Genomic DNA, 15680 nt, shown 5'->3' with positions numbered 1-15680 from the left:
GATGGGAGACATGATTATGTACTACAACCTTTGGGGTTTGGATCCCAGGAGGCCACCTGAATCATCCTTATTTCAACTCCAACAGGAAGTTGCATCTGTATTCATCTTAATGTGATCAGGTTGTACAGTGTATGGAGTTGGACTACAATGTTTAGTAGCTTCCTGTTGTTGTTCAATCGCTCAGTCATGCCCAACTCTTTGTGACTCTATGGACTGCAGCACTTCAGGCTTCCTTGTCCTTCGCCATCTCCTAGAGCTTGCTTAAGCTCATGTCCATTGAGTCAGTGATGCCATCCAACCATCTCGTCCTCTGTCCTCTGCTTCTCCTCCTGCCTTCAATCTTTCCCAGCATTGGCCTCTTTTCTAATGAGTTGGCTCATCGCACCAGGTGGCCAAAGTATTGGAGCTTCAGCTTCACCATCAGTCCTTCCAATGAATATTCAGGGCTGATTTCCTTTAGGGTTGACTGGTTTGATCTCCTCGCAGTCCAAGGGACTTTCGAGAGTCTTCTGCAACACCACAGTTCAAAAGCATCAATTCTTTGGCACTCAGTCTTCTTTATGGTCCAACTCTCACATCCACACACGACTACTGGAAAAAACCATAGCTTTGACTAGACGGACCTTTGTATGCAAAGTAATGTCTCTGCTATTTAATACGCTGTCTAGGTTTGTCATAGCTTTTCTTCCAAGGAGCAAGCCCATGTAAGGGCTTAACAGATCTTAACTGATATAGTTCTCAAAAATGTTGTTCAGATTATTGTTTGTTATAAAAAGTGTTATTTTCACACTATTTATATAATAGAATAATCTGAACAGTATTTTTTAAAGCAAGCTTAAATGAGACAGATCCAAAAACGTATTGCCCTTTGTGTTCTAACAACCTCCCTTGTCCATGTAACTAAGCTATGGGTGGTCTTTTCAGGATGTTGAACACCATTTTATTTCATGATTGCTAAAGAATAAACCATTTTGCTGCATAAACATGTAATGACTAACATTTATTGGACAACATGCTAGATACTATTTAAGGTGATTTATATGTATTAATCCACTTAATCCTAATAACTGAATGTTGTGGGTCCCTTTACTATCCCTATTTTACAGCCGAGGAAACCCAAAGCCCAAGGGTGACATTTTGTTGCACCAGACCACTATTTGTGGCCAGCATTGGGTTTACAGTTGGCCCTTGAACAACACAGGTTTGAACTGTGTGGGCCCACTTATATGTGGTGTTTTTTTTCAAGAAATATTACAGTATTACATCATCTATGCTTGGTTGAATCCATAGATGCATAACTGTGGATACAGAGGACCAATTATGGGACTTGAGCATCTATGGATTTTATTATCCATGGCAGGTCCTGGAACCCATCCCCCACAGACACCCCTGATGAACAACTGTAATTTCCAGTTCTTTTTTTTTTTTTTTGCCATAAAGAATGATACAAACAATGCCTTTCTGTTCTCCTTGACCCTCCCTGGACAGAACCCCACACCTTCGTCCCACCATTCAGCTTCTGTAGAAATGCTGTGGGAAGAAATCACAGGAGAGGCAGGAACAGCATGGAGATCTACTGTCTCCCTGCCAGAATTGTTTTGTTAAAAATTATTTTAGAACTTCATTTGTGATACTAGATAAAACAACCTAATGACAGGGTCCTTATAAATATAAATTAGCTATTTATATGTAAAACATGTCTATAAGGACACCTGTTGTGAGAACATTTGCCATCATTCCAGGAAGTAGTACAGTACTTTTCAGAAGGCATTACAACCTGGCCACTGCCACAGTCTCTGACAACTATGTGGTCTTGGGCTTAACCTCTTTGTGACTCAGTCTCCTTATCTGAAAATAAAAACTGCCTCATAGAGTTAGTGAGAGGACTAAATGAGTTAATATTTGTAAAGCTTAGACAAGCATCTGGAACAGAGAATATATCCACTAAATGTTGACTACTGTTAGTTGTTTTAAAAAAACTTTTCCCAATAAACAGATCCATCTGCCAGAGGTAAATCTGATGCAAAAATAACAAGAATTAGAATGACCCTGATTACCTCTTGCATTTATCTGCTCAGCATTTTTTCAATTTTTGTTTTTAAACATTTACACACTAATACTAGATAAAAAGGGGCTTCACTGGTGGCTCAGCAGTAAAGAATCTGGGTGCGACACAGGAGGAGTGAGTTCAATCCCTGAGTGGGGACAATCCCCTGGAGGAGGGCATGGCAACCCACTCCAGTATTCTTGCCTGGAAAATTCCATGGGCAGAGGAGCCTGGTAGGCTACAGTCCATAGGGTTGCAGAGTCAGACACGACTGAAGTGACTGAGCATGGATGCACTAGATTAAAAATTGGTTTTGAAGGGCTTCCCTGGTGGTATAGTGGATAAGAATCCACCTGTCAATGCAGAGGACATGGATTTGATCCCTGGTCTGGGAAGATTCCACGTGCCGTGGAGCAAATCAGCCCGTGTGCCACAATTGCTGAGCCCACATGCCCTAGAGCCTGAGCTCCACAAGAGAAGCCACCACAGTGAGAAGCCCGCACATTGCAAATAGAGAGTAGCCCCCACTTGCCACAACTAGAGAAAGCCTGTGCAGCAACGAAGACCCAACGCAGCCATAAATAAATAAATAAATTTTTTAAATGGGTTTTGAACAAGCTGGTAATAGAAGGCGCTTTCAGTTTGTTGGGAGCTTAGGGAGAAAGGGGCAGAATTTATGTACATGAATGGCAGGCAGGTCAGTGGGTGGGAAAAGAATGATCTAGGGCCTGGGGGTATCAAGTCACCAGAAGCAGCTCCTGGAGGTTGTGAGTAACCTTGGTTACAATCAAGCCATTTAAAAAAGCTCAAGTCCAGGGTGGACCACAAGTCCCACCCACTCTAACAGAATCTGGGGCTATTTCACTGTCAGAGTGACAGCTGAGGGTCCTAGCTGAAAGAACAAACAAAAACAGTTGGACAGAAAAGACAGGTAAGCCAGAGCAGCTTGAAGGTAACACCACATCACAATAGTAGCTTAAGTAATGGCAGAAACAAGCAGGGGCCATGTATTTTTTGGACTCCTTTCTTCATGTGCCTCCTGCCTATTTGGCCCCCAGAGTTTATAACTGCAAAGGCGAGCACTGGACCACACTGGTTGTGCCGGTTTCTCATTACACAGGCTGAGATGAAACCTGAAGTTGGGCCTCATCCTCAGGAACTAACAGAAGCGTGATTTGAGGGAAAGTCTAGATGGCTGGGGGTTTACAAGAGTGTGCTGAGAATCAAAGCCAGAGAATGAAATAGAAAGACCATGGAGATGACATGTAACTGGCATGTAGACCCCGAGTTCTTATTCTCTTATTTCATCCCTGAGGTTTCTTCCTAAATTGGACAAGTGGGGGTTGGGACACAAGAGCATAATTTAAATTTGACCATTTCCTGATGGGAAAATATTTGCCTCTGAAGCCAAAGTTCTCACAATCGCCAAAGGCTTAATGGTGATAACTTCCCAATGCCTGAGTCAGAAACCAGATTCCTGCACTTGGGAAAAGTCTCACAGACCACTTGAGCAGCCTCCAGCAAATTGCAATAGCCAGCTTTCCAACAAATAATTGTCAAGCCCCTACTAGGTGCCAGGCACTGGAAAAATAGCAGTAACTCAGATAACTGGGCTCCACTCTTGTGGAGCTGCCATTCTAGCTATAAAGATAAGTGATAAATAAGATCATTTTTCAAATTGGTTTTTACTATCATTAAAATAGTAGTTTGGTTAGTGGTTCCCTGGTGACTCAGATGGTAAAGCATCTGCCTACAATGCTGGAGACCTGGGTTCAACCCCTGGGTCAGGAAGATCTCCCAGAGAAGGAAATGGCAACCCACTCCAGTATACTTGCCTGGAGAATCCCATGGACAGAGGAACCTGGTAGGCTACAGTCCATGGGGTCGCAAAGAGTCAGACATGACTGAGCGACTTCACTTTTCACTTTTGGTTAGCATTGCTGAGCGGTGGGGGAAGGAGGAAGGAGTGAGAAATAAATTTAAGCTGGTCACAACACTGTAAATCAACAGCATTTCAATAAAATTTTTAAAATAAAATGACCAAAAAAGCTGGAACCTGAATGAAAAAGCAGCCAGATAAATGAAGCTCTAGGCAACGAATGTGTGGATAAAGCCGGTGAGGCCAGGTAGTGACTGATTCAGAGGAGACATCACTTTACGGGGCTAGAACTGGAGTCACTCTGCTCTTACAATCTCAATTCCCTTTACCCAGTGGTGATTCAGGGCCAGACTGGGGGCCTGAGCAAGCCTAGACCCTGGATTTGGTACCTCAATCTCAGGTGATAGAGCTACATGGGCACAGCCATTGATTTGTCCCACTTTTTTCTGTTAATACACTGACCTACATCTGGTTGCTTTTCAAATATTAAGCCATTCTTGCTTGGTTTTGGTGACAGCCTGCATTTACCAAGCTCTTACAACATCCATCTTATAGAACTGTCACAACAGCCCTAATGAGGTGCATTTGGCCCCACTTTGAAGATGAGGAAAGTGAACCCTTGGATGGGTTTACTGCCCATGGCCACAGATGTAGAAAACATTAGAGCTAGCATATGGAAGCAGGCAGGAAGTACAACTGGACTAAGTTTCTTATCCAGGATACCAGAAAGCACCACCCCCCTGGTAACCATCCAGCAGTGCTGACAGCATCCCATCCCTCTCCACCTCTCTGTATATCCCCCTACCCCCACCCCCATATCAAGTCCCAAATCAGTTTCTACTCCTGTCTCTCTTCTGATCTTCTGCACTGGTAGATCAGCCATGAAATCTACAACAGCTTCCAACTGCTGTGAGAAGCTGACCGCTTAGGCCTTCTCCCCAACTTCATCCTGTGTTGCTCTTACTCTTATCTGGTTATGCTCCAGTTACACTGGCTTTCTCAATTTAAAATTGCACAAATTGTTCCTGAGATCTAGAACATGCTCTTCTGTGCATGCAAACACTTCTACTCATCCTACACTAATATTACTGATAGCAAGCACTTTGTGCCAGACACTGTTCCAAATATTTTATGCAGAAAACTGTCTGCATAAAATATTTTATACAACAACCCTCTGAAGTTGGTATTATTATTATCACATGTCACAGATCAGGAAATGGAGGCAAAAAATGAAATAACCTGCCCAAGACAGCATAGTCAGTAAGCGATGGAGTTGGATTTACACCCAGGCCACCTGGCTCCACAATCCTTGCTCTTAACCACTACACTAACACCAATTCCCAAGTGACTTTGTGTGAGGTCCTCCAGTGTGGATTCATAACAATTTCTTTCTCTCATCCCACCCTCTTTGTTTGATCTCTCAGCAGGTCCTGTCAGTTCTACCTTCAAAACATATCCAGAATCTAACCTCTCCTCTCCACATCCACTGCTGCCACCACCATTGCTGGCTTGGACTACTGTGGTGGCCTCCTCACTGCTTCCACCCTTACTCTCCTTCCGCCCAAGCCTGTCCTCCCAGTAATCAGAGGATCCTGTTACAATCCAAGGCAGCTCACGGCCCTGCTCTGCTCAGACCCATGCTCCATCTGTCTCAGAGAAAAAGTCAAAGTCCTCCCTGTGGCCAAGGCGGCCCTACAGGACCAGGCTCCAACACCTCTCAGAACTCACCTCCTGCCACTTGCCCCCTTGCTCACTCTGTTACGGCTGCACTGACCTTCTTGCTCTTACTTACACACACCAAGCAAGCTCCCATCTCAGGGCCTTTGTGTGTGCTTGCTTTTTCTTCTGCCTCTAATTCTCCTCTTCCAGATGCCAAGAAAAAGCAAGGCTGAGATATTTGGCTGGTAAGGAAATGTGTCCTCATTCAATTCAAATGTTTGCTACTTACATAGATAGCAGAAGTGAGAAGAGCCACAGATGCCAGCTCATGTCCCTTGTACAGGGTAACACAGAAACAAAAAAGAGGCCAGATGACTGCAGCATGAGTGGGTAGGACACTGTGGTGCCAAGAAGTTAGTGCATGCTAAGCAGTTCTATAACCTTAAATCAGGGGAAAGAACAGAAAGCCTCATACCTCATCAGAACCTTGGAAGAGGAGAAACCGTCTCATGGCAGCCTCCTTGGTAGACAGGGAGGTTAGTGAGAAATGGCCTTGTAGCCTCTTGTGCTCTGTGTTCCGAGGATTACAGGGCGTTCTGCCAACACTTAGATGAGCTTGCCTACGTGGCCTATGTGGAGACGTGCTACGCAGTCAGAGTGCCATGCAGAACCATTCCCCTACCATTCTCCAATTTCGTCTCTAGTGTAAGGTCACTTCCTCTGAGTCACCTTCCCTAAACCATCTTGTGTAAGACCCCATCACTCTTCATTCCCTCTGCTTTATTCTCAACACTTGCCACTTTCTAACATTACATCACATACCAATTTATTACTTTATTATCCATAGAACCCAATATGTGATTCCTAAGCAAAGAAATTTGTCATAGCTGTTGCTATGTTCCTACAATTAGTATCTGGCACACATAATAAACACTTGCGAAAATTTACTGACTATACCTAACTACCAGACACCGGTAGGTGTTTGCCATGTCTGGACTCATTCATTGGGGATAATCCCCATCTTACCACTGAGAAGACAGGTTTCTAAGAGGTCCTGGATTTCGAAAGAAGGAAGAACATGTGGTGCTAGGCAAAGGAATGATCCACCTACCTGGAGAAGCCAGAGGGGTCCTGAGAGCTGGGATTGGGGAAGGGAAGCAGTAAGGGGTTCTAAGACCCCTTGTGTTTTTTGCTTTTGTTTTTTGGCTATGCTGCATGGCATGCAGGATCTTAGTTCTTCAATGAGTGATCAAACCCGTGCCCCCTGCAGTGGAACTGAAGAGTCCTAACCACTGGACTGCCAGGGAACTCCCTAGGACCGGTATCTGGAAAATATTAATGTCAAATGTAAAGAAACAGAAGCTAGCATTTCAGGGTTTCTTGAGGCCCTTGGAACAGAGATGACTGTAACTATTCAGAAGGCTTTGGGGAACAGGGCAGGCCAACAGAAAATAGCTGACTAAATAGATGACTATAAGTCATCCACTTCCCACACCAATGTGAAAGTCTTACAAACCACACCACTCGGTTTTCTTTTGAACTTTTTATTACGGAAAATCTCAAACTCACAATGCATTGATTTAATGTACTTCCATGTACCTATCACCCAGTTTCCACAATTTTAAACACACTGCATTTTCTAAACTGAAGGTTCCATAAGCATTTGAGTGGTTTGAAGCCAACAGTCTTTGTTAAAATACAACAAACTAGGAACCACCAGGGCATTTTGCACATTTAATTAATTAAAACTTTTTTCCACTTAAATAAGACAAATGGCTGGACTGTATTCCCCCTCTCCAAAATGTACTTTTTTAATGCAAAATGTACTTTTTAAATGCAAAGTTTAAAATAGAGACTGCAAGTTCTGTGCTTGAACAACTATTAAGTAGAAAGAGTAAAGAAAACTTCCTCAGTTTTATTTTAAGGAAGCTTAAAATTGAATTTACAACAGCATATTAGAAATGTTTATGTAGAACATGCTACAGACTGTTTTCAATTTTAAAAGCCTTAAGTTTGTGCTTTCATTGGTATGTTAAAATCCACATCCCATAGACTCTTGTGTAGTTCTTCATAACCAAACGCTAGTATTTCTGCAGTATATTGTATGCATATTCACACTGAATGGGAAGAACAAAGATTATGAAAAACTTCAGGTATTGTCACAAATCTTGAAAAAAAAAACCTTCTGGTTTTTCAGATCTCCGTGCACTTTGATTATAAGGGATCATGGCTTGTTAGCCTGGAGATGTGCAGGAGGTAGAAGAGGAATGCAGATATGCAGGAACTGTGCCTGTTTTGTCTCTAAAAGCAGGAAGGAGGAATACTGCCCAGTTATCTAATCAATATGCTTTCTAACATATCTTAAGTATTTACAGCAACTTATTTTAAAAACCTTTTAAAAAATATTTGACTGCCCCAGGTCTTACTTGCAGCATGTGGAATCTTTAGTTGCGGCATGTGGATTCAAATGAGATATACCCATTTGACTGCAGAGTTCCAAAGAATAGCAAGGAGAGATAAGAAAGCCTTCCTCAGTGATCAGTGCAAAGAAATAGAGTAAAACAATAGAATGGGAAAGACTAGAGATCTCAAGAAAATTAGAGATACCAAGGGAACATTTCATGCAAAGATGGGCTCAATAAAGGGCAGAAATGGTATGGGCCTAACAGAAGCAGAAGATATTAAGAAGAGGTGGCAAGAATACACAGAAGAACTGTACAAAAAAGATCTTTAGTACCCAAATAATCATGTTGGTGTGATCACTCACCTAAAGCCAGACATCCTGGAATGTGAAGTGAAGTGGGCCTTACGAAGCATCACTATGATGCTAGTGGAGGTGATGTAATTCCAGTTGAGCTATTTCAAACCCTAAAGATGATGATGTGAAAGTGCTGCACTCAATATGCCAGCAAATTTGGAAAATTCAGCAGTGGTCACAGGACTGGAAAAGGTCAGTTATCATTCCAATCCCTAAGAAAGGCAATGCCGAAGAATGTTCAAACTACCGCACACTTGCCCTCATCTCACATGCTAATAATGCTAAAAATTCTCCAAGCCAGGCTTCAACAATATGTGAACCATGAACTTCCAGATGTTCAAGCTGGATTTAGAAAAGGCAGAAGAACCAGAGATCAAATTGCCAACATCCGCTAGATCACTGAAAAAGCAAGAGTTCCAGAAAAACATCTACTTCTGCTTTATTGACTATGCCAAAGCCTTTGACTGTGTGGATCACAACAAACTGTGGAAAATTCTGAAAGAGATGGGAATACCAGACCACCTGACCTGCCTCTTGCAAAATCTGTATGCAGGTCAGGAAGCAACAGTTAGAACTGGACATGGAAGAACAGACTGGTTCCAAATCGGGAAAGGAGTACGTCAAAGCTGTATATAGTCACCCTGCTTATTTAACTTATATGCGGAGTACATCATGAGAAATGCTGGGCTGGATGAAGCACAAGCTGGAATCAAGATTGCTGGGAGAAATACCAATAACCTCAGATATGCAGATGACACCACCCTTATGGCAGAAAGTGAAGAACTAAAGAACCTCTTGATGAAAGTGAAAGGAGAGTGAAAAAGTTGGCTTAAAGCTCAACATTCAGAAAACTAAAATCATGGCATCTGGTCCCATTACTTCATGACAAATAGATGGGGAAACAGTGGAAACAGTGGCAGGCTTTTATTTTGGGGTGCTCCAAAATCACTGCAGATGATGACTGCAGCCATGAAATTAAAATACACTTACTCCTTGGAAGCAAAGTTATGACCAACCTAGACAGCATATTAAAAGGCAGAGACATTACTTTGCCAATGAAGGTCCATCTAGTCAAAGCTATGGTTTTTTAAGTGGTCATGTATGGATGTGAGAGTTGGACTATAAAGAAAGCTGAGCACTGAAGAATTGATGTTTTTGAACTGTGGTGTTGGAGAAGACTCTCGAGAGTCCCTTGGACTGCAAGGAGATCCAGCCAGTCCATCCTAAAGGCGATCAGTCCTGGGTGTTCATTGGAAGGACTGATGTTGAAGCTGAAACTCCAATACTTTGGCTACATGATGCAAAGAGCTGACTCATCTGAAAAGACCCTGATGCTGGGAAAGATTGAGGGCAGGAGAAGGGGATGACAGTGGATGAGATGGTTGGATGGCATCACTGACTCAATGGACATGAGTGTGAGTAAACTCTGGGAGTTGGTGATGGACAGGGCAGCCTGGTGTTCTGCAGTCCATGGGGTTGCAAGTAGTCGGACACGAAAGAACTGAACTGACCAGGGATAGAACACAGGCCCCGCGAGTCTTAGCCTCTGGACCACCAGGGAAGTCCCTGAAAAAGGTGTTTTGAGTTTCTTACACCACCAAAACCAGAATGTAGGGAAGGTGTAGGGTTATTACCACAGACCTACCCTTCTCTAAGTATGCCACCTCCAGTACCACTCAGTGAGGTCGATAGTATTATTCCCACTTTGCAGACATAGAACCTGAAGCACATAAAACTAAGCTAGGAAGCAGGGTCAGTGACTTCCATGTGGGGTGAGAGGGGAAAGGTTTGGGATTTCTTCTGGACTTCAAAGTGGGCAGGGAGTGGGATGTCTATGAAAATGTTTGTCAGATTCATGGGGAGGGTAGGCAAGATCCAGGGCTTAAAAATACAAATACTTGTAGACCAAGGGTCTGGTCTTCACAGGTTTGGGGACACAGGTTCTCAAAGCACCTTTAAATGTGAGTTCAAGTCTCACTGGGTTCTTGGGAAACATGCACAGTAGTGAGATTCTGGTCAAACTGAAGACTAATAAGCTTTTAATAAGGGTTTTGAGTCTCACATCTATAAATTGTATTGATGAGTGATGCAGTGTCAAAGAAAACTGTCTCCTAGGCCCCTTTCCTTAGAGCAAGTAAACCAGAGGCTGGGCAAGACTAGATTACCTCAAGTTTATGCTCAGTTGTGTCTGATTCTTTGAGACCCTATGGACTGTAGCCTGCCAGACTCCTCTGTCCATGATTCTCCAGGCAATACTGCAGTGGGTAGCCATTTCCTCAAGGGAATCTTCCCAACTCAGGGCCACCTGGGAAGTTCAACATTCCTACACAGCACCTCAGGAAAGGCTATTTATAGTTTTTGTCACTTAGGGGATCATTTTGTTGTAGAAATTTTGTGGTTACCAGACCCTGTCTCAGGCCACATTGGGAAGACACTGTACTTCCTGAGATATAAGGTGCAGAAATGCTCCCCACCCTAGGCAGTAACAGTGGGCCTCCCACCAGATTCCACTGCCTTAACTCCCTGGAGCCCAGCACAGAATGCCTAGTACTCAACTGGTAAGGAGTAGCTGTAAGGCCCCCTTTATCTGGTCCAGACAGGTCTCAGAAGTTCCCAAGTCTCCATCCACCTGGCAAAACAAATTCATGGCTGAGGTAGAGGACACTGGTCATCAGTACTGCAATTTTTCACAGTACAGTGACCCATGTGGTGGCAGCTTGGATTGCTATTTATTAACACCACTGATTATTGGAATTATTCCACTTATTAGTGGAAAGCAGCAGAGCCTGGGTTTGAACTCTGGAATCAGAATCCAGAGGCTGTGCTCCTAGAATCCTGTTTTCAAATCAGGCTTGTCCTAGCTCACAAGATGAGTTTACTATACCTGCATCCACCCCCATTATTTCAGGAGGAGCAGCTGGCACCACTATTTATGACAGGATTTAGTCTCCCATCCCCCACCAGATGCTTACGTTCTCAGTACAATCTCCTAAAGGCACCTAAGATGCTCGGAGGAGATAGGAAGATCAAAACTCCAGCAGACTTCCCAAAGCTGACACTGAGATTATCACAATGGGACCAAGAGACCACGTCAGGAAGCCCAATTCCAGTCACAAGGGAATTTCACTGATTCCCCACCCTTCCCACAAGCCTGATGTATGTATACCCAAAGAAATCCCAAACCCAAGTAAACTTTGAATTCAAGGTCTCTACCCTTTTGGCAGCCCCTGCCCACCTAGCTGTATCCTTTTCTCAAAGTCCCCCTCTTGGCCTTCCCCTATTTTTAATTTGTAGTTAGGCTCTATACCTTAATTTGAGCAAGAAAAAAACACTTTGATGTCGATTTGTTTTCAGGTTTCATCTTTTTAATCAACTCAGTGAAGGACATCCTAAACACTACATGAAACAACAGAATTTTTTTCTTCCAGTTTAAAAAAAAATGACATACACAAGTATTTCTTAGAAACTTCTAATTATTCAAGGCAGAGATCTTGAGTAAAAAACACCTCTAAGTTATCATGCTCTTTGTTTCTTACAGTTGGAAACTGCTTCCTGATCAGGATTCAACATGTGTACAGGTTTTTAAAATGTTTCTAGATGCATATTAGTAAAAGAATCTCACCAAACATTTCTTGTCAGAATAACCCTAAGAGCTGGAACTAAAAAAAAAAACTGGTAAAAAAGGAAGAAATACTCAGACTCTACAAATATCTTCAGACTTTGTCTTTAAATGGGAGAAAATTTTTAAAACAAAACAAAACAAACATGGAGCTTTCTGAAAGATCTTTAATAAGGTACCTTGGGAACTCAATTCATTAAGAAAAAAAACCAGGTTGGTTTAACTATAACAGATGTTTCAGTGCAGCTCCAAAAGTCTTTATAAATACAGTCATTTGGAGAGGTGGTCCTGGTCCTGGATCAGATTATTCCTTGTGTTTCTGAGAACAGTAAGAAGGGGGAGAATTGTGATGTTGGGAATATGCTGCTGCTGCTGCTAAGTCACTTCAGTCGTGTCCAACTCTGTGCGACCCCATGGACTGCAGCCTACCAGGTTCCTCCATCCATGGGATTTTCCAGGCAAGAGTACTGGAGTGGGTTGCCATTGCCTTCTCCAGGGAATATGCCAACATGCTTAATTCCCGGGGTTGACGAGGATGCTGAAAGGCTGGAAACCCCTCCATCTCTTACATGCTCAACAGGAGTAGATGATTATAGACAAGACAGGTGGCCCCCCAACCCCTACTTCCATCAAAGCAGACAAGCCTTAACAGGCACCTGAAAGCAAGGGAGGCCTAGCAATGGTTGTCAGGTAGGCCTGTTGAGGTATGCACATACAGGAGGAAAGATGAGAGGGACAGGATAAGACTGGTGGACAGAGTTCTCTTAAATGGCGACACAGAAGTCTCACATTAGGTGCACATACCTCATCTCAGTTGTCGTAATTGTCCCTGTAATTTCCTCCTGAGTAGCGGTCATAACCACCCTGGCTTCTGGGAAAAAACATACATAGTAGTATCACAGGAATGTATTATATACTCTGCAGTATTACTAAACACCATGATAAGTTAAACATGAATATAAAGTAAAACTCAGTCATATGGTGTATAATATAGCATATTAAATATTACCACCATACATAATCAAGACAATAGAGTAAACAAAAGTCACCATCTACTGTACATTGCAATTACATGACCTAACAAGTTATTTACCAATGTTATACTTAACCCAAAATATTGCTTCATACTTGCTTTATAACTTCATTACAATTTGAAAACACTATTAGCACCACAGCAAGGTATGTATGCTCAGGCAACTGAGCTTTTTAAATTTTTGAGCAAGAAACTGAGTTTTTAAAATTAAAAAAAAATTTTATTCATTCATTTGACTGTGCTGGGTCTTAGTTGCTACACATGGGATTTTCGATTTTTGTGGCATGTGGCATCTTTTTTAGTTGTGGCATGTAAGGTCTAGCGCCCTGACCAGGGATCGATCCCAGGCCCCCAGCATTGGGAGTACAGGGTCTTAGCCATCGGACCACCAGATAAATCCCTAAGATGAGTTCTTAGGGAGAGGGAAGAAGCACCAGCGTACCCTAACCCCTTGGTTACCCACCTGCCACCATAGTCTCTGGTCCTTCCATATCCATATCCGTATCCGAATCCATATGCTCCAGGTCGATTGTCATACCTGCCACTTCCATAGCCCTGGTCCCCACCACCTACAATAGGGAAGAAATATTTGTATGGCAATTGTCTAGATATAGAATGCTAATAGGCAACTCTCCTCTACACCCCATGATCAAACTTACCAAGTAACTTACCTCTAGGGTAGCCACGACCACGTTCATAGCCCCCAAAGGCACCCCCTCGTGTTCCCCGGGCTGACTTGCCAGCGTGGTCTACACGGATCTGACGACCATCCAGAGACTAGGTGTGGGGAGACACAAGGATGGATGGGTTGGTGGTCAAACAGGGCAGGGGTGAGGTAGGAGTGGGCTGGGCAAGTGGGCAAAAGAGCCCAGAAATTCCTGCTGGGCACCAGGTTCTGGGTGCCATATTCCAGAAAAAGCTCCTTTGACCCAAATGGTTTTATCTGGGAGCTACAGAATCCCACAAAATTACCTGAATCCACCATGTTTCCCCTGCTACTACTTACATCTTGACCGAACTCAGGTTGAATTCTCCTCCCCACTCCTCTAAGCTGCCCGACTATTAGGGCTAGACAGACACCTCTCTTGGTCTGAGGCTTCAGAGTCCATCCCAGAAGACTCACGAGGTCCTCTCCGGGCCAGGCCCACAGGTCTGCAGACTCTACTACCTAAGCCCAGAGCAGGTCAACCATCCACAGGTGGCTTCTCGGCCTCATGCAGGACCAGTCGTCGCCTCCCAGGCAGCCCGGCTCTGTCTGCCGCTGCCCTCCACCCCCTAGAACAGAAGGCAGTCACGCTCCTGTGAGTGGGCACCGCGGGGCTTGGTGGCCGCGCTGCCCCAAGCAGACACAGAGGGAAAAACAGAATGGTCCAAGTGACAGATGGGAGCAGGGCCCCTATGCAGGTAGGAGACCTCACCTCTCCATTCATGGCTCTCATGGCATTTGAGGCATGCTCCGGATTCGTGAAGGTGATGAAGCCAAAACCCCGGGATCGCTGAGTCTCCCGGTCCTTGACGACCACCACTGGGAAAGACAGGGGAAAGAGCTAAGAAGACAAGTGGTAAACGGTGTTAAGAATGGACCCTCCTTCCACTAAAACTCAATGGCAACTTACTGGGTTCTCAGTCTTAGCCCTAGGAACAAAGAGAGGAAAAGGGTAAGGCCTAGGGTTCTAACCTTTCTCTCCTGTTTCCTGAAATGCATGGGACCCAGGCTTTCTTCCACAATCCCCCCATCACGCACCTGGCCCATTTCTCACCCTCAGAAATAGGTCCAAAGCTGCTGAAGTGGTCTTCCAGAGCCCGCTCATCAGTGTTGAAGTTGAGCCCTCCCACGAAGAGCTTCCCTTCTTCAGAAGACATGGCAGTAAATTCAAGTCCTGTGTTGAGGATATGGAGAATAGGAGAAACTGTGGAGATGGGAGAAAGAAGAGGCTGGAGAAGTGAGAAAGGATGAAGAACAGAACAGAAGAGAGAGAAGACAAAACAAGCAAAAAAAAAAAAAAAAACCAAAAAACGGGGTAACTAAGCACAGACAGAGGCGAAAAAGACGGGAACCTCCAGAGCCGGCTCAGCGAGATAGTCTTTCCAAAGGCCACCTTCGCACATGTCCACACAATATCCCCTACCCCCACGCCCGTCATTTTGTACACCTGCGCATGCCCAGAACACCCTTGCTGGCCCTTTGCGCCCACAGAACAAGATGGCGGCGGTCACATGCAAAAAGCGCCCCCCCCACCCCACCCAATCCATCCGCCTCCGCTGTCGCATGATCACGGCTGCCACCCACGCCGCCAGCCCTTCCCGGCATTTCCTGCACTCAAATATAGCGCGCCAGGCTCACACCAACCAAAAAGTGTCACCTCCAAGCACGGAACCCACCCGACCCAGTGAAGCCCAAGCCTATGTGTCCTATGAGGCCGTTACTCCTCACTCGCGCACCTCGCTCTCAATCGGCGCAGCAAAATCAGTGAGACGAGGAACAGCCGCTCGGCAAAATATACGCTACTTACCTGGAAACTAACAAGAACTCCGAAGAGAGAGCCACCACGGAGGAGCCGAGACTGGGGAGGCTGCCGCGCGGCAAGACGCTGATAAAGAGCACAGAGTGGACACGTCATGGAACTTCCGTCGCGCGTGCCGCCGTGCGTGCTCATTGGCTAAGGCCAGTGAGGCGGGGCGGGA

The 15680-nt window shown here is 44.5% G+C and overlaps 1 protein-coding gene across 4 annotated transcripts; it reads right to left on the bottom strand.

Moving 5' to 3' along the window:
• Positions 1–12111: 12111 nt before the first annotated feature.
• RBM3 (RNA binding motif protein 3) lies at positions 12112–15653 on the bottom strand. Of its 4 annotated transcripts, none has more exons than XM_065915752.1 (7): positions 15509–15653; positions 14756–14930; positions 14414–14520; positions 13655–13772; positions 13459–13564; positions 12767–12833; positions 12112–12281 (listed from the first exon to the last, which is right to left on the bottom strand). In XM_065915752.1, the coding sequence occupies exons 1-6, from the start codon at positions 15650–15652 to the stop codon at positions 12773–12775; spliced, it is 711 nt and encodes a 236-aa protein (XP_065771824.1). In that variant the 5' UTR covers position 15653; the 3' UTR covers positions 12112–12281; positions 12767–12772. The 4 variants fall into 4 exon arrangements, with proteins under 4 accessions (XP_065771824.1, XP_065771825.1, XP_065771827.1 ...); XM_065915753.1 differs by having other exon boundaries at positions 12767–12830; XM_065915755.1 differs by having other exon boundaries at positions 12767–12830; positions 13667–13772.
• Between the last annotated feature and the right edge of the window lie 27 nt (positions 15654–15680).

This window comes from Muntiacus reevesi, chromosome X (assembly GCF_963930625.1).
Source record: "Muntiacus reevesi chromosome X, mMunRee1.1, whole genome shotgun sequence".
In the NCBI taxonomy this organism is placed as follows: domain Eukaryota; kingdom Metazoa; phylum Chordata; class Mammalia; order Artiodactyla; family Cervidae; genus Muntiacus; species Muntiacus reevesi.
Note: the sequence above shows the minus strand (reverse complement) of the source record. Positions and strands in the feature narration are given on the sequence as shown.